General features: G+C 38.4%; 2 protein-coding genes across 4 annotated transcripts in view; both read right to left on the bottom strand.

Moving 5' to 3' along the window:
- bsnb (bassoon (presynaptic cytomatrix protein) b) overlaps positions 1-5,549 on the bottom strand; it is a 60,662-nt gene extending 55,113 nt beyond the window's left edge. The window contains exon 1 of the mRNA XM_087800541.1: positions 5,030-5,549. Coding sequence (XP_087656667.1) covers positions 5,030-5,208 — 179 coding nt within the window. The 5' untranslated portion in view covers positions 5,209-5,549. The remainder of the gene's footprint in view (positions 1-5,029) is intronic.
- A 1,961-nt stretch (positions 5,550-7,510) lies between these two features.
- Positions 7,511-18,286, bottom strand: bap1 (BRCA1 associated deubiquitinase 1). 3 transcript variants are annotated; one of them, XM_087800544.1, is made up of 17 exons: positions 18,104-18,286; positions 17,148-17,177; positions 17,019-17,073; positions 16,708-16,840; positions 16,505-16,624; positions 16,118-16,179; positions 15,112-15,254; positions 14,739-14,817; positions 14,506-14,653; positions 14,016-14,157; positions 13,775-13,947; positions 12,427-12,551; positions 10,312-10,775; positions 9,997-10,226; positions 9,086-9,178; positions 8,437-8,509; positions 7,511-8,348 (listed from the first exon to the last, which is right to left on the bottom strand). In XM_087800544.1, exons 1-17 carry the CDS (start codon positions 18,138-18,140, stop codon positions 8,215-8,217), a joined length of 2,241 nt encoding a protein of 746 aa, XP_087656670.1. In that variant the 5' UTR covers positions 18,141-18,286; the 3' UTR covers positions 7,511-8,214. The 3 variants fall into 3 exon arrangements, with proteins under 3 accessions (XP_087656670.1, XP_087656671.1, XP_087656672.1); XM_087800545.1 differs by having other exon boundaries at positions 10,312-10,769; XM_087800546.1 differs by having other exon boundaries at positions 14,530-14,653.
- Between the last annotated feature and the right edge of the window lie 134 nt (positions 18,287-18,420).

Genomic DNA, 18,420 nt, shown 5'->3' with positions numbered 1-18,420 from the left:
ACAATGCAATATATTTTCTAATCATAATTTTACCGACGACTCCCACCTGTGTTCATTAACTCCTTACAATCTGAGGAAGAATACTGTGGATGTTTCAGTAAAACAATTGCTTTTTTTCAACCTGATAAATTGGTTTAGACATGCCACTGATGTTTCATATGAAGACCACAAGACCCAACCCAGAACCACAGAGTGCACTTGACTGAGCTCTTAACCGAGAATGTATGTGGTATGTGTATTGTAATGTGTATTACCCGAAAAGGAATAAAAAGAGACGACTGATACTGATAAAATATTTGATTTTATCCCCTGATCTTGGTTCAAAGAGACCGGGGATGACGGTCTGGGTCAGCCGTGACTCACTAATAGAGAGGGTGACACCATTTTGGTGCAGCACAAGATACTTCATCAATTAGGGACAATGCTTTTTGCATTATTTGTTATTGTTACAAAACCATTCGGCTTGTGCGCCATGCTTTCATCGCTCGAGGTAAATGAATTATGAATGCAACACTTTGTCTCAGAATGTGACTCACACCATTAATTTCACCCAGTGTATAAATGTTTTGGTACGTAATTGAAATTCGATTAATGTATCAGGGCCGGAGTGTTGAACACACTCCATCATCATCATATGTTCTTGCAAAGATTGTTCATGCTTTAATAATTCACTTGTTTACGCAACATATTTTTGAACACGTATGAAGTAGAAGGTTTAAACGGCAGGACAGTTATAGCTGAAGCTGTTGCGATCATGGAGATAGAACACTGTAGAGTTGAGCAGCATTTCAATTCCCGGAGCTTCCCGGGTTTTCTTATATATTCAGATTCCTTTCATTAATTGTGACGGATGAACAGCCGGAAGTGTCGACGCTACCTAAGTGGAACTGAATCTCAGAAACTTCCTTGAAGCATATCATGCTCCGTTCAGAAGTGGCATACTGTTAAAAGGCAAGTCAATCTAATTAGGATGAAAGTCTCCCATCAACGCTGTCTGCTCGAGCAGAGCCGCCTCGTTTCACACACACACCCACAGGTTGAGCGTGTCAAGGATTTTTAGGGCAGTTAGCGTTTTAATTAAATGATCATCGGAAACTCACTCAAATTGACATTGTTCCGCATCACAATAGTATTCTAAAAAGCAACTGAAGTGGTGTGGAATGAAACCTGCAAACTGACTACACATCGTGAACACATTTGAAATTAATTTTAGTTTTGTGAGAATAAAGTTTTTCACAATATACTTCCAAATAAATGTGGCATTTAGTAACAGGTCTAACTATGGTTGAGATAGTTTTGCTGAGACATTTATTTGGAGGGTTACATACCACTAAATGCTACACCTAGACATTTATATATAAATATATTATCGAAGTAAATGTTTGAATTGTACATATTACACTTTGTTTTGCAAAATCAATTATACAATGTAATTATGCATTATTTCAATGCATTCAAATATTCAGTGTCAAACAAATAAATGTAATAATTGCCTATGTAAATAAATTCCCGGGTAACCAAGGAAAAATATGAAAGTAAATGAGTGCTATAGGATTTTTATATACATTTTATACAGCATTAAAATCAAACTTTGAATTAAAAAAAAAACCTATCAAATTTAAGGCACTGTTATTTTCTTGATGTCCATATTTTTCCACTGCAAGAATAAATTAAGTTTTAAAGGTAATGTGTAAAAGAAAAGTCTGATTGTGATGCCGTAAAGAATTCAGTGTTAGGAAATCCATATTAAAAATCCGATGGTGCAAATTTACTTGGCGAATGGCACGAATGCTCCTTCCCAGATGCAACACTAATAGACTCAGGGACTCATTCATTCCTCGTGCTATTGACTGTTTAATTGTTTTATTCCATGTTAATCTTTGTATCCTTTTCTTTGTCGTCTTTTTTGATCCATGTTCTTTATATTTAGATTTAGATTGTGTCATCTTGCCCTTACTTTTTATTTCACTTTGTTCTTGTACTTGTTTATATGAAACTTTTGTCTGTGTTGCTGTGAGCTGGAAAAACTATTTCTGGAAGGAAACCTCCTGAGGGATCAATAATGTTTATCTATCTATCTACTTCCATATTATATATTTAATGTTGTAAAGCAGGTTTTTTTTCTTAAATGTAAAAGGCGCATAGTTCATACTTTCCAAACTCTTCGTGTGACCATGAACGTCGCCCTCAACTCGAGGGTGAGAATTAAGACTCAGCGCCTCGGAATCGAACCGGCTGAAACCAATCGATTGCTTACTCTAGTTAGGAAACGATACTCAAGGACTTACTATTGTTTCTGGTCGAGCGAGTGGACAATGTACCATGACGGTGGTTTGTATGACGCGGCGAGGAAGTATTATTTGATTGAGAGCGACTTCAATTACATTCCCTTCACACAACAAGAATTCATCTTGACTAATACGTTTGTGATTGTATTCAAACGCTGTAATGAATGATCTTGAGAACATTTTTGAAGCTACTTCAATGACGTTCAGTGATAGTAAGTAAGTAAGTAATATTTGTAGAGCACTTTTCTTCCAGTTTACTGCACACCTCCGAAATATAGTATAGTTTACCTTAATATATATAGTTTTAAATGGTGTATGATAGGGCTTTTCAACTTAATGCTTGTAGGCCGAATCCAGCACTTCAAGCAATTTCGACAAGCCAGTTACCCCTAAAAATATCATTAATACATAGAAATACTTAGTAATAGCAATAGCGTTTTACTGTAAACCAAAGAGCTCCAGTATAGAAAAAGCCATGGCTCCCCTCGTATAAATTTGACGATGAATGGACTAAAAATATCTTTACAAAGCAGATGCCAGAGGCCTACATTTCTTTTGTGTTATGATCTCTGTACCATCAACAAGATGTATAAGGAGACACTAGTACAAAAGTGCTTAAGGATGTCCAACATTGTGTGTCTATTTTAAGTCTGTTGACTAATATTCAACAGGATATAGTAGTAGAGGGTTCGACCGGCCAAAGGTTAAAATAAAAAATCTATCATACATTGCATAAAGGATATAGAGGTGGTCACACACAGTAAAGTACACAATTAACCTCTGTAGACCTTCGAGACTGTAGGAGGAAGCAGGAGTAAGGAGGTCCACTACACCACGGCAGGTTCTAGGTCGACTGATAAAACCCTGATTATATAGCAGTTAAAAGAAAATGACGCGTGTCCAAAAGAGTTGTAAAGATTTAAGAATGAAACTATTATACTCAGCCCTACCTTGAGAAATAGTTATCCTTTTTTTTTGGTTTATTCACACTGACTTTCCCACACTAATAATATACAATTATTATTCCATTACTGCTTTGACGGAGCGAGAGCCTCGCTGTAACTTTGTCATTTCCTTTCAAGGAGGCGGATACGAGAGCGACAGAAAACAGGTGTGGTGATAGAAAATGCTGCATGTGCCTTTGCATGTGCGTAGTCTCGTCTACAACTGCTCAACTGTGCCATTATTACCACATCCAGCCAGAAGAGTAATATCTCCCACACAGCTCCCTGGACCAAAGCAATCTTGTAGCGAAAATGAGACACTTCTTGATATAAAAAAAAGGAAGAATATTCTACAACGTTCTCTGTATTATTACACTGTCAAGTCAGACACGGTGTCTGGGCTCAGCGTCTGGATCGACGAGGAGATATTACACCCCTTCGGCGAAAGAGGAAAAAAAATATGCTGTGTGGAGAATTTTGATTTCTTTCGAATGTAACTAAACAAACGTTGACAACATCTGACGCTGTCTGATCATCATATGTGTTTCTTTAATCCGCCTCAAACTATTCTTGGGATGAAAACCTTCAGCTGGTGAGTTTGATAATGGGAAGCTCAGACGTCTACACACAGGTTTCTTGTGTATTGTGTATAAATCACCTGGTAGTAGAAGAGTACTGCACCACGTACTAGTCACACCCAGTACTTGGACCTACGATCATGAATCATCCTCCAGCTGCTGCATTCCCTGCATGTCAAAACACCTCAACATGGTTGTGATGATAACATTTTTACTGTGTTCTCTTCACTCAGTCCGATTTTATCAAGGTTTCTGCCTCAAACAGATCGTCAACTTCTCGACGGGACACTCCGGCTACATGTCGCTTATATTAAAATGCTTCTCTGCTGCTGTCTGTTGGATTATTCCTTCATTGTGTACCGGTTCTCAACGTGCTTGGGTTACGGAATGCTCCTCCCCATGATGCAAAACTAATAGACTCAGGGACTCATTCATTCCTCGTGCTATTAGACTGTTTAATTGTGAGTTTGGGGGCAGGAGTGAAGTGAAAAGATGATTCTATTCCATGTTCATCTTTATATCCTTTTCAGAATAATAGAATATCATTGAGGTAAGGATGTGTTAGCGAAAACTATTCTGTTAAATTAAGATTATTCTTTTGTTATGATAATATGGGTTGTATCCATGTTTAAGTTAAACTTAATTAAAGTTGTGTTTCAAAACCACCATCATCATCATGATCATTCATGATGCATTTGTGGACTCATGACTTCATGTTCTCGTCACTATCATCATGGTCTGCTGATCATATATAGATAGATAGTCATGATTTCCCAGAATTCTCTGATGCCATCCACGTCCAGGAAATGAACACCAACAAATTCAACAATTATTCCACAATTGCATTTTGTTTATCCTACAAGTCGTAGTAGTGAGTGTTTTATACACTGCTGTGTGTTCATTGAGAATAAATGTCAGCCGTGGCGACTAAAAAAAGAAAGAAAATAAACGTATGAATCCCAGTTGTAACGATACTAGAGCGTCTTTAGTTCATGTTACCACGGGAAGCGTCTACTTAGCATGTTAGCATGTAGCTATATTGAGTAACAGGGAGGTGCTGCACCGAAAGCGGGTGTAAAAAAAAAAAGAAAAAAAGGGGCGAATTGTGTTGACAAGGGATATTGAAATAAATAATTCAGCGTCCATTCAACATTATATCCATGTTTTACTACTATCCTCTTTTTTTTTTTTGTCAGCGTCGCTGCTATTCGTCTGCTACCTGTTAATCCCCGGGCCGGGTCCGGCGCCGCTTCCCCCGGCTGGGGCTCCGTTGCTCGGCTTGACGTGCTGTCCAGAGTCCGCTGGTGCTGAAATGGAAGCCGGAGCTCCCGCTGCAGGGACGGCGGGGCTGCTCTGTCCCGGCTGTCCCTCCCCTTCCATGCTCGCCTCGTTCCCCATCGTGTCCGCCGGGGGGTTGAGTCTCGACGAAAGGGGGGACGATGTTCCCCCTGGAAGGGTCTTCTACAGCTGTGGGAGACGCACTCGGAAGGGAGGAGGAGGAGAAGAAGAAAAAAAAAAAGTCAGCGCGGCTCCTCTTCCGCCATCATCACCTACAATTCAGCATCCCGCACGGAGCACGCGCGCTGGAGGGCGGGCGGGAGCGCGCTGACGCAAAGGGTGGAAGCTGTCGGTTGGGTCGTACGTGCGCGTGCACGCGGGGCCGGTTATTTACAACGCAAATACCTCTGAGCTTTAAAAAAAAAAGGAAAAAATAAAAAAGGCACATGACTTCAGTTCCCGGGAGACCCCTGCTCTCATTCCGCTGCTTTGAACGGCAATTATTCGACAAAATAAAAGTGAACATCCCTAAATTATTAAATTACATGATTATATTCATACTATATATATATGATATAATAGACATACTATTTTTTATTTTAAAGGTTACATCTACAAATCATGTGGTCTTGTTTCATTGTATGACATTTTACATGATATGTATGAAAATATAATATTGAACTTGTAGTTACATGTTCTTCTCTTTCATGGTGAAATTGTTGACAAAACCAGAGAGTAAAGGTTAATATTGAATGAAACAAATTTCAGGGGGAAAGTAAAATAGCTTTTTTTTCACCCAGAAACATGTTAGATTTGATTCAATTTAGATTTAGTCTTATGGACACCAGGGCCGGGTCTAGACAGGCATGTATGAGGGGGCAGCCACAAATCTTGAGGGGGCATTGTGCTGTTACTTACTTACTTACATGTAAGTTTGAGGGGGCACAACATTTATTTGAGGGGGCCAGGCCCCCTCTTGCCCCTGCCTAGACCCGGCCCTGATGGACACCATACAGTAACAAATGTGAATTTAAAACAAGCACGGTGAATACATATAATGGCTTATGTTCCCATAATACATGTTATATATATGTTAAGCTATAGAAATAATCTATATATTTGTCTAGATGTTTTAATGGCGATCACGTATAAAACAATAGACTACAGGTTGAACAATTTATAAAACTAGGGGGGAATAGATTTGTTTTTCATCCTCAAACATTAAATTCAAATTAAATGATTTAAACCGTAAATCATATGTAAATGATACAGTTACAAATGTTTAGAAAAATCACATTAAACATCTTTGCAGTTCTGATAATAAATAGTATATTCATGTTTAGCTATAAAATTCAAAATCGAGAATTATTATTATTATTTTATATAGGGTTAAATATGTACCTTAATAGTGACCTTGTATAAATCAATAGACTACAGGTGAATAATTAATAAAAAACTAGTTTTAGGTGGGAAATAGAATAGTTGTTGTTTTTCATCCTCAGCATCATCCTGTATGAGCTTTATTCATGATAAATGATAAAAAATATTTTAAAAATGACATGATTTCAAATAAAATATATTAATATGGATTACAGGTGTGACTTGACAAGAGAAAAGGGGAACCTAAGAGATCCGGGAGAGGCTCGGAGTAGAGCCGCTGCTCCTCCAGGTTGAGAAGAGTCGAGGGGGCGTCTGCTTTAGATTCCTATTGCCTCGCTGGTGAGGTGTTCAGGGCATGTCCCACCTGTAGACTTGGTCTCATCTGGTCAGGGAATGCCTCGGGTACCCTTGGAAGAGCTGGACAATGAAGCTGGAGGAGGAAATTCTGGGCCGTCCAGCTGAAGCCACCCGGAAGAAGACGAGACAAGGTGAGAAGACAACCAGTGAACAATGATGTGAAAAGGATATAGACAAGATAAGGTGGAGATGACAATAGAACAATCATTGATACATTATTAAATGATAATCTAATTTATAAAAAAAGGGAGGGATTGTTCGAGTCTTGTTTTTTCGAACCAATCTGCAGAACATGTTGGTTGGATTATTATTATTATTGATGAACATTTAATGACGCTCCATCATTTGAGCTGCACGCAGAATTAACGAGAGTATTATGAACAAAAGCGGTGACATAACAGAAGACCTGATTCACTGACAACACAGCTGCTCCATCAGTGCCCACATTTTCAGCTCCTACTCACGGCCGGGATCGTGCACTCAGAATTTCCTACATCCTATTAATGTCGTGTTGAACTATGGTTACTTATTTAAAAACAAATTATTTCGAAATAATCGTTTTTTTTTAGTTTTTTTTAAAGCCCTACTGCCCTTAGAACTGCGCCATCTAGTGGATGATACTTTAAACTCCACACATAATCGAATGACTTGAGAACACATCAAATTATTCGGTTTCTTAAACACATTGTTGACGTTATTTCAATGACTTTATTAGAGTATGAATAAGGAAAACACAAACAACACACAGTTTAACATTTACATATCTACAAAATTATATTGTTGGATTTTTTTTTCAGCAACACAGATGCTCTTTTAATTAAAAAAAACAACAAAAAAACAAACATAATATTTGAGTAAAAGAGATTTGAAGGAATGTTGATAAAATGCACGTCAAGCTTCGGGTGATATGGCAGAGCTGAAGATCTTCCTTTACGGTGAGAAGCAGGATCAAACACTGCAGGTCCTGATAAAAAAGATGCCAGACACCAGTCAGGGTTGCTCGACTGACCCTGTGTTGTCATAAAAAGAATCTTCACTGTATCTGGATTTAAAAACTCAGGTGGCAGAAAAAAGGACCATTTTGAAACGATTGTTTAAGCCAGTCAATTTCACGGTGGACGTCAATTTAACACACACACACAGTCGTTTAAAGTTTTGTGCCACCTCATATGACACATATACACAACAACTGAGACCATTATGTTGCAGATAAAAACTGTAAGAAGTGGTTCCAAACCGTCATGATGGTAGCGGGAAAAAAAAAGGACATCACCACTAAATGTCAAGAGAAATGTCTGTATATACATTATTTTGAAGACACCAGAAGAGAGGGCTGTTGTTAAAGTACAGTCTTAAATTGGAGTCTGCTCGCACAAGACATGATTGCAACTATTGACGCTTGGCTTTGTACGGTCGGGAGCGTTTCCTGCGATCGGGCTTCCTCTGTTTGTGCAGGCGTCCTATGCTCACTCCTTGGCGGCGGCGCACAGAAATGTTTTGCTCGACGAGGCTCGCCAACATGCCTGAGGGGAGACACGCGGTCAGAAATGACGAACGACAGCGACTTCTTTAACTTCTAAAGGTGACAAAAGATGTGGTCGTCATAGTTACCTTCTTGGGCCAGCATCGATATAAACGTGCAGATGAACTCGTCGTAGTTATGAGTTCTCCGCTGGTCATCGATCTGAAATGAAAAGAACATTCACAATTCATTAAAAAAAAAAGGTGTAAGATATTAATTGGGTTGGATTTATTTTTTATACGTCTTGAAACAAAACACTGAAAAATTAATGGAATGAATATCACACGTACAAACAAAACATCTTCAATAGTTCTCTCTCTCATTTTTCAATGTTAACCTCAAAACATGGTTCTTAGTACAAATACAAATAATGGGAAATAAAAGACAAATTAACAGATTTTTACGGCCAAGTATTGCTACAAAACACAGCCTTTACAGTCAACAGAATAACAACAAACATACAATTTTAAAGTCAGGCTGATGATTTAATGAGGTGAACTGTTCAAGAGTCTGCCCATGAATGCAGAAACAAAATGTCACTCAATACCAATGATCATAAAATAAATGTATTTAACAACAAAGACTAGAATTATACATTAAGAATTTATATGATTATATCTCAGATAATTCGGAATTTATCTGACAAGCTCCAAAGAATTCACTGAAAACACATTAAATGAACATGAACGTGAAACCAAACTCTTAAGAGAGTGCTGCTGTCAGATGCTTGGTACGTACCTTATACTTCTTCCTCTTCTCCACCTCCTCCTTCAAGTAAACCTCATAGTTGGCGATGTCAGCCTCCACGCATTTGAGTAGCGCGAGCAGCTCCTGTAATCCAAAAAATCATCAAAAATCTTGACCTGCTCGTCAAAAAAGTCGTAAAAAAGCGTACAATGGACTTCAATAGAAGGCGGTGTTTCTGCAACATCTGACGATAACTTGTCAGAAAAGATAAAACCTGGGGTACGGTATAAACACGAGCTGGTTCATTTTCTGCAGTTCGCTCCTTTCTGTGCGTTTGCCATTTTAACACACTCAGCAAAATATGAAATATAGCGATCCCTGCTATATCGTTCGCCGTCTCCCTATTTCAAGGATTATTTCCTTTTGCTCACGTTACTGCAAACTTAAAAATCTTTCTGCAGAAGGTTATCAGGAACTGCAAAGCTTCTTGTCATTTTTCAAACATGTGTTTATTTGAAAAGCAACTCCACTAAGTGGGAGGCACTAATTAACACACCCACCTTAATTAAGGTGCCAACTCAATGGTGATCTCCAATGATGCCTTTCTTCACACTGATACATCAAGTGAAATTCTAACGCTGAAACTAATTTATACGCCCATATTGCTACCCTGCAATTCTGTTTATGGCGAGGGGCTTCGGATCATAATCTCGCAATAAACAAGGGACCACCTTACAGCTCGTCAACCTGACTCCATAGCTTTACCTTTCAATATAAAGTCAAATAATTTGACATATTCTGTTTTCTGATCAGACGATGGTAAACATTTTCCTGATGTTTTAACTCCTTTTCAGAGTTGATAAGAATATGTAAATATTTTCTCACAAAATTGTCAACAAATCCTCGAAACTCTAATATAAAAATGTCATTTTTGTCTGTTCCTCATACAACCAGTTAATTACCTTTGGTGAGTACTTGTCACCGGAGGGTTTTCCTTCTGATGGCTTCTCTGGCGATTTGAGCTTTTCTTTGCTGGGCTTCTCTTCGGTCTCGTCCTTGTTCTCCTCCTTCACCTCCACAGGTGGACCCTCGTCTTCCTCTTTTACCTTTTTGTCGCCCGAAATAGGGCTGTTTGTATCTTTTATTTTCTCTTGAGCGCAGGACTCTTTTGCAGCGTCAGGAGCCGAATCCACTGCAAGAGGAGAAAGTTGAGTTTATTTAACTGAAAGAAAACTTTCTTTGATGAACTATACGTTGAATCTTGAAGTTTAACTCACCAGATGGCGAGAGGGCATAAATGACTCCGTCGTCTTTAAGGTGCAGCAGGGCCACGCTGACAGAGGGGCCCAGCTCCCTCACAGCCCGGTTGTGTCTGGAGTCGAGTCTCAGCAGCTCGTCTTCTCCGAACAGCACGCGCGACAGATGGGACGCTACTGGACTGGACGGGCGCGTGGCAGCCTGCGAGCGCGCCGGCGAGCGAAGCGGGGAGTTAAAGGCGCTGCCAATCTCCGAGGCCGTGTCGGTGCTCTCGTTGCTGGGAGTGGGGGAGGGCTGCGAAGCCGAGGTGATGGAGATGCCTCCGGTGCGGCCCTCGGTGCGAACGGAGAGGGGGGAATTGAGGGCGTCTTTCTTTTGGACTTCCTTCTTCAGCTTCTCGGCCAAGACGTTGAGGGCGATCTGGCTTTCCACTCCGGTTGTCACTCGGCCGGCTCTTGATCGAAGACTTGCTTTCCGTCTAAACCTTCGAGAAAATCCAGATTACCAATAGAATACACACAGAGGGGCGACTTGTGCAGGGGGGACCCTTGTGTCTGTCGCACTTTCAAACTGTTTTTGTATCACTGTGATTTCTTTTTCGGTATAAACGTTTATAATCGGTCTTTAAATTTGTAGGTAGTTAGTTGGTGGGATAAAAGTTAATTAAAGAAACTTCATTAAGGAATGCCAGGAATACAATAATTAGAAAATAAAAAATGTGTCTGTAAATAGAAACAAAGATGGCAAAAAAGTAGATTTATATAGTGCAATAGGTTTATGATGATGATGGATATAAATATACTTATATGGCTATGGGGAAATGTTTATTTTCTTTAAAAATAATTTCCAAAAAGCATACGTCTTTGCCCTGTTTATGCATTTTCTCCTTGTCAAAATCATTGGTTGCCGCTTTTTCCATGTGTTCGTGGTTTTATATCAACTTAATCCTCACTTTTTACAGCGTGTAATTGTCAAAGAAAGTCAGTCAAAGAGTTGTTTTGAATACACTTTTTGGAAATGCAGAAAATCAAATGGAAATACATTTCCTTATTTATATTCACTTGGTGTGTTTTTCTTTCCATTTGGTCATATGAATAAGTCTCATTATATCCCTTTAAACATATTTCAATATATATATTTTACTTTTTTCCTGTTCAATTTTTTTTTTCTTTTTATGGCATTCCGTAGTTTCCTGTTCCTATAGTCGTTGTTTAAGTTTGTTATTACATTATGATTAATACTATCATTCTTGTGGTTTTTAATACTAATGTTATTAAAATAACAAACAGCTGACTATGAAGGTGGAGAAGCATGTTAAACAAGATGAACCCTTAAAAAAATTACATTCAGTGTCGCCGCTGGTGACAAAACACATAACGCTGTCCAACAGCTAATAACATGTAAACTTTATATGATGTTCCCCGCTTGACCCCGGGGTTCGCCATCACAAAGGTTGTTAAAGGAGGAGATAAATGAGTATCTGACTATTAAATTAAAGCATCACAGTGGTACAAAAGACCCAAACAAATGCATAACCTAAAATAGAAAATGACTTTGAAGTCTTTTTGTCGAGATGAACATTTGTAACTGACAAGTCGGAGACGGCAAACTGACATGACTTCGTGGAGCGAGATGATGGTGTGAGTGTAGGGGACAGGAGGCGGACTGATGGATGATGAGTGAAAATGACAGGCCGGAGTGTCAGGTTTGTTCACAGGAGCAGGACAGTGCCAGGCCAGAAATTATAAGCCCTTAAAAGCCTCTACTGACATAGCAAGTCATAGTTAATTAATGCTATAAACTCAAGGGAACTAGTCGGGTTTATTATAATTTTAAAATCAACTATTTCATCAAACAGATCTGGGTGATTTAGCATGTTTTCAAAGCGTTCATCTTGATGACCTAGTAAAGCTCTTATATCGTGAAAAATACAAATGTTTTAAACTTCTCTGAAGGCACAATAAGTGCATCTTGTTTGCTAGACGTGGACGAAAGGCACCGTGTTCAAACTATCATGTGACTTGTAACAGCCGTAAAAGGGAAATGAAAAATTCATATCATAGCTGAAATACACACAAGTGTTGGGTTTCACCCGAGACATCCACCCAGCGCTCGTCACAAACAAACACGCTCACCTTGTGGCGGCGCTGGCCGGACCCGCCACTTCCTCTTCTTCGTCCTCAAATTCATCTTCATCATCGGAGAAGGAGGTCTGAGGAGGTCGCGTGCGTCGAACACCTGCAGCAAGATCCTCCTCTTCCTGACATCAAATAAAAATGAATCAGTGGATCATTAACATTTGAAAAAGACAATTTTCTTGCTCAATTAAAATAGATTAGTTCATTAATTATTAGCAAAAGGTTTTATTTTCTTTAGTAAGTAGTGGAGTTAAACATATTTTTGGGGCCGTGTCGTCGATCATCCTAACATTACTGACATATCAGCAGATAAAAATATATCAGCGAACAAATCAAATCCCTCGCAGACGAATCGTTGAAGCTAAAGAGGCTTTTTGAAGTTCGACCAGCCGTGATCAGGGATTTAATATCGAGCAAGTACAAAGACACGACTGATTTTGGAGCAAATATTCAAGATTAAACTAACATTACTGAGTCCGTTAATCTTTTCTCTTTAGAACAGAGAACATACATAAGGTGAAAAGTAAATGATTTGACATGAAAAACAAAAGAAACACTTGATTCACAGGAGGAGTGATCTCGCAGTCCATAATATCACCTTCTGACGAGGACATCGCTCGTATTATTGAGGAAACCCCTCTGTCAGGAAATATACCTTATGTTTACATATTTTGTTTTTTTAATCTTCTATTATTATAACCGTATATGGTTATTTTTTATTTGATTATTTTATAAATAATTCAAAATCATGAACATAATCATGAATTTAAACCTGATAATGTCAACTAATATAGGCCTCCGCATATTGTTCACATAAGAAGACGCAATATAGATGAAAGGGGCATTTCCATTAGTAACAATTATTTTACTGCATTCTTGAATTTACACAAACTGCTCAGGAGCAGGTGTAGGTTTTCTGAGTATCTAACATAAGCCATCTTATGTTAGAGCTACTCAAATATTGATGAATGCCAAAATCCCCTAAATTTCCGGCTATTCATGTTTCACACACAAATTCTTTCTGCTCAAGCTTCCTGAATGAAACCCTGTGTGTGTACATTAACATACGTAGTTGCTACAGATCAAATACACACCTAAATCATTAAAGTGTCTACAAAACAGATAATTTGTTACCATACTCATTCATTTGTTTAATTAAAGTAATTTAGAGGGGGACAATGTATAAGAATAAATATAAGAATATATTTAAATGCAAGTACGTTTAGGAATGAAAGCTTCACACAAGTATTTGATCAACTATGATCAGAGTTTTAGACCAAAAGGACTCATAAAAACTCAACACAAGTCACCAGAACCAGCACATGACACAGTTGATTCCACGCACCTGCAACGGAGACTTTGCGTAGTTGTGGTTATCGAGAAAGGCGGGCAGACGTGGAATCGCAGAGTTTGAATTAGCAGCTTGTTGTGCAGCTCCTCCGTTCGAGGCAGTTTGTTTCCCGTCAGTTTTGGAACCGGAATTATCTTTCGATGCAGCCGCGGACTCGTCCACAGAATCTGGAACGAAAACATTGAGTGTCGTACGCGTCACACAAACATGTTTTTTTTAATTTGAGAATCCTTACCAGAGGACATCTGGTCTCCAGGTTGAGATGTAATTGGTTCGTCTCCTTCCTCCTTTTTGACCTCAGGGCTGTTCTTGTCGGGTGACGACGCCCCCTGCTGCTTCTTATCCTGGACAACCTCTGGCTGCGTGAGGCGGATCATCTGCAATCAGGAGAAGGTTTTTATTACTGGCCAATAAAGTCGGTTGTGCCCTTGTGTTTTCTTGGATTCAATCTTTGACTTGTGCAATTAATACCCAGCCTTTTATTATTTTTATGAAATGGTCAAACTATGTCATTTAAAAACAAAAGGTTTTCTGTCATTCGATTGCACTAAATTACTAACAGAAACAATTAAGATATATTTTGTTGCATCTTCTGTTCAGTCGTCTGAGTTGAATTAAAAGTTTGTTTAAGAAATATGTTCTATTATTAAGATCTTTCAAATAATTGCACTTCATCAGTGTGAGAAAACCTTCTTTTCCACCCTATTTTGCTGCGGGATTGTTACCGGTCTGCGAATGGACCTCCTGACCTTTTGCAGACCCTCCAGAACTGTCTGACGATTCCTCTTTAAAATATCTAGCTTGGACTCAAACTTCATTCTGCGGTCGGGCACCACGGCCATCAGGTTGAAGCGGATGTCATGGTACGGCTCGCTGAGAGGGAGAAAAAGCGGAATTGATGACATTTTTGCGACAGTGTCCACCAGGTCACAGATACAAGGCTCCCCCCTTTACTCACCCGGCAGTCGCCAGTCCAATCCTCTCCATTATAACTCGCCTGGCTTTATCTGTCCACTCCTCTTCCTCTCCCCACGGCCCTGAAAGATTTATTGCATTTCATTCAACTTTATTGCAAACCTACCATACATAGACATAATGAAATGAACTGAGATGCTGGAATTGAGTGTTTAGTTCATCTTCTCACTCAACTAAGATAATATGTAACAGATTGAATGATATATTTACAGATTAAATATTGTCCTTTTCTGAAATATAACCCTTTGCTGTTGCAGGCGCATCAATCCAGAAGAAATGTTGATTTTGTCGCTCACAAACTTTTAATGGATCTATGAAGCGTGACCATGCGTTTAAGTGCTACAGATATATCTCACCGTGGTCAATGGGGTACGCTTTAAGTCCATCAAGCTCAAATAGACGATCTTTGATGGGCACATAGCTCACAAAGTGAAAGGCTTCCATTGTCCGTACAGCACTGATCCCGTTCTGCTTTTCAGGAAGATGTCTGGGCTCAGGTCTGTGTGGAGACGTGAAGAGAGAAGATAAGACTGTTTCTCCACTAATATGGACCTCAAGTGCATGATGGGGCAAATAACTCCCAAGGTGGAAATTGTTTTTGTTTTTTTAGTTGCAGTAACTCAGTCAAAAAGTTAGAGGACAGTGGGTAAAATGAAACTTCTAAGATTACCGGAATGTATACAAGTAGAAAGAAATTGTATGTACATTATACATAAAAAAAACCTAAAAGCATTTATATAATACAATGTATCATGTATCAAATATGTACATTTATTATCATTACACAAAGGCAATAATGCACAGGTATATACAGTCAAAATGTAGATATAAATACGAGTATGTACGTAACAGTTTATCATTGCGCATATTATTATTGCACAGATATATAATGCACTGATTAAGTCCCGAGTATTAATATATAAACACTCCGCAGAGAACAGCTTAGTCTGACTATGGAAGAAAAATAAAAATGCATTTAGTTAAACCACGAAAGGTTTGTCAAACTCCATTAGAAAAGTGGCCAAAAAATCGACAATTAAAATGAATCTACTTTAATTTTGAAAATAAAACCCTTGCTGAAAACACAGTACATCTTTTAGCCACGTCGAGAAAACTAGAATGCTAGATGTGACCCATAATGGTTGCTGCCAGCAGGCTGTTAGTGAGCGTCATTAACAGCAAACAAAAACAGGAGCTAATGATGCTGGTGTTCCCATTTATCAGTCGCAACTGGGTGAGTTTGCCTCACTGTTCATGAAATAACAAGCATAATTATGAACCAGCTGGGCTGTAAAAAGACAAACGGGTCGCACTATATTATAGTTTCACAAGTAACAAGACACGTGAGAGGATGACACCTACCTGGCATGGCTGTTGTGAGCTCTGGCCAGTTCTGGAGCATTTCCTATTGCGTAACCTTTGCTCTGGAAAACACATGAACGTTGATATACAAAATTATGGAATGACAAAACAATGAGCAAAACAAAATATCAATTTACTAAATGTTATACTAAGTTATTTTTTAATTAGACATGATTTATTTAGTTTTCAAAGATTACGTGACACAGGCACAATGTCTCCCATATATAATATGGAATAATTTGCTAATAAATTACAGTAGTTATTGAAATAATGTTGCTACTTTTGCTCACAAATGTTTTATGAGGCACCTGCACATATCTCAGAAATGGAAACAATTAACAGCTCAGAACTGACAGGAAAACAATTGTGGGATTTGTGGGATCTTACCTCTGGACTAAAGCCTTTCGTGAAAGCTTTCATTCGACTCAGCGTTGTGCCCAGTTCAACTCCGCTACAGTTGAGCAGTACACTCAACAAGGCATGAGTGGCACATGAATTTGGTATCAGCTGGAGGGAAAAAAAAATCATAGAAAGAATGTGTATAGAAATAATCCCTTGAATTTCATTAGAACCTTCTGGTGAAAACAAACCTGATGAGCAAAGAACATGTCATTAACAATCTCCTCATCAATGACTGACGTCTCATCCACCAGTGTGTTGACCTTCCGCCTGGATCGACGCTCCTCGATCCACTTGAACAGGAAAATGAATCCATAGACAGGACTAAAAACATTACGATAGTTAGAAACACACAAACCAAATTTACTTTAAAATGCTGCCATTTAAAAATGTAGTTTATTTTACATTTGTACTCAAACTCGGAGAAACTTAAACTCCTTTTTGTGAATACACCAAAATCATTTCTCAAGTTTATTTGGACAAAAATCTGTTTGATACATACCTTGGACATTTACTTTGTAGATCATAGATTTCCTCGACTTGGACACCTTTGATACCTATTAAACATATTTTTGTTCAGACATATACGAGTGCAAACACAAGTTAGTTGTGAACACTTGTATTTACTTACCAAAGTCTTCTACTAGGAGAGTAAACAACCCTGGAATAGACAAACAATATCACCAGAGTTTAGTTGATACAGTTAATCAAACTATGAATATATTATTTAGCAGTTCTACAAAATACCAACTAGCAGGGTAAATTTGCAAATAAAAAATACTTGAATCGAGACGAGTAAATACAGCATGTTACTAAATCGGCTGTAAGTAAGTAAGTAAGTCATTTTTATTTGTATAGCGCTTTTCCAGACCAGGGTCACAAAGCGCTTAAACAATCAAAACAATATTCAATAAAGTATATACTTTAAAGGTCAAGATAAAACTGAGTTTCAGAAAATCAAGGAAAAGCCTGAACAAATAAAAACTGTGCATGTTTCCAGACAAACTACTTATAATAATAATAATAATAATAATACTTCACGCTCTTTGCAACAGAAACTGAGCAAGAGTTCTACTGTGTAATGTTTTGTAAATGGTAGAGGTTCATCTGGCCTTTCTTTACAAAGATTTCAAGGATTTCCCAATGTTGAGAAAAATATACAGGCTTATTTTTCTAGTGAGGTCATATTGTTACGTTTAGATCTATAATAAGTGAATGAAAGGGTCTTTCATTGTTGGGTAAAAGCTCATAGTGTTGTCAAACATATCAATAATTGTGTTGCAAGGAAGGTGCTCTTCTTTATGTAGTATTATAACTACTCATGATCATTTTTTAACAAACGCCTGCATCATTGGATCGAACATTTTCAATTCACCACAAAGCAACACTAGTCTTTGAACCAAATAGTCGAATACTATTGGCGAACTACAACTAAAGGCACAAACGCTCGGTTTTTATTCGGTCACAAAGTAAAATAGAACGTTAAATCTTTAAAGTCTGTGATTCCCGATTGCATGGGAGTCGATCAGGTGAGACACAAGCGAATGTTTTGTTGTCGTTCGTTGTTGTCTAACGGGAACATCTTACCTGGGTCACTCTCGAGCTCCAGCCAGCCTTTATTCATGTTTCCTCGTCAAAGGACGACAGTTATTTAAGGTGCTTCCAGCCCATGTCCATAAGTGTTCCAGGTCCCATTAAAATCGTCCTGGTTACTCCATTCACTTGACAACTAAGCTGAAGAAAAATACAATAGACAGAATCGGTCGCGTGCGATATACGTCATCAACAAACGCCGGCCACTAGCGTCAATGGGAAATAAAGGAACTTTTCCATTGTTTAAATTTTATGGTAAAAAACGTGTTTCCGATTAATAAATGTGACTTATAATATATATAAATGTAAAA

This window comes from Callionymus lyra, chromosome 10, assembly GCF_982586985.1.
Source record: "Callionymus lyra chromosome 10, fCalLyr1.hap1.1, whole genome shotgun sequence".
Classification (NCBI taxonomy): Eukaryota; Metazoa; Chordata; class Actinopteri; order Syngnathiformes; family Callionymidae; genus Callionymus; species Callionymus lyra.
This window is presented reverse-complemented; position numbering and strand designations above follow the sequence as displayed.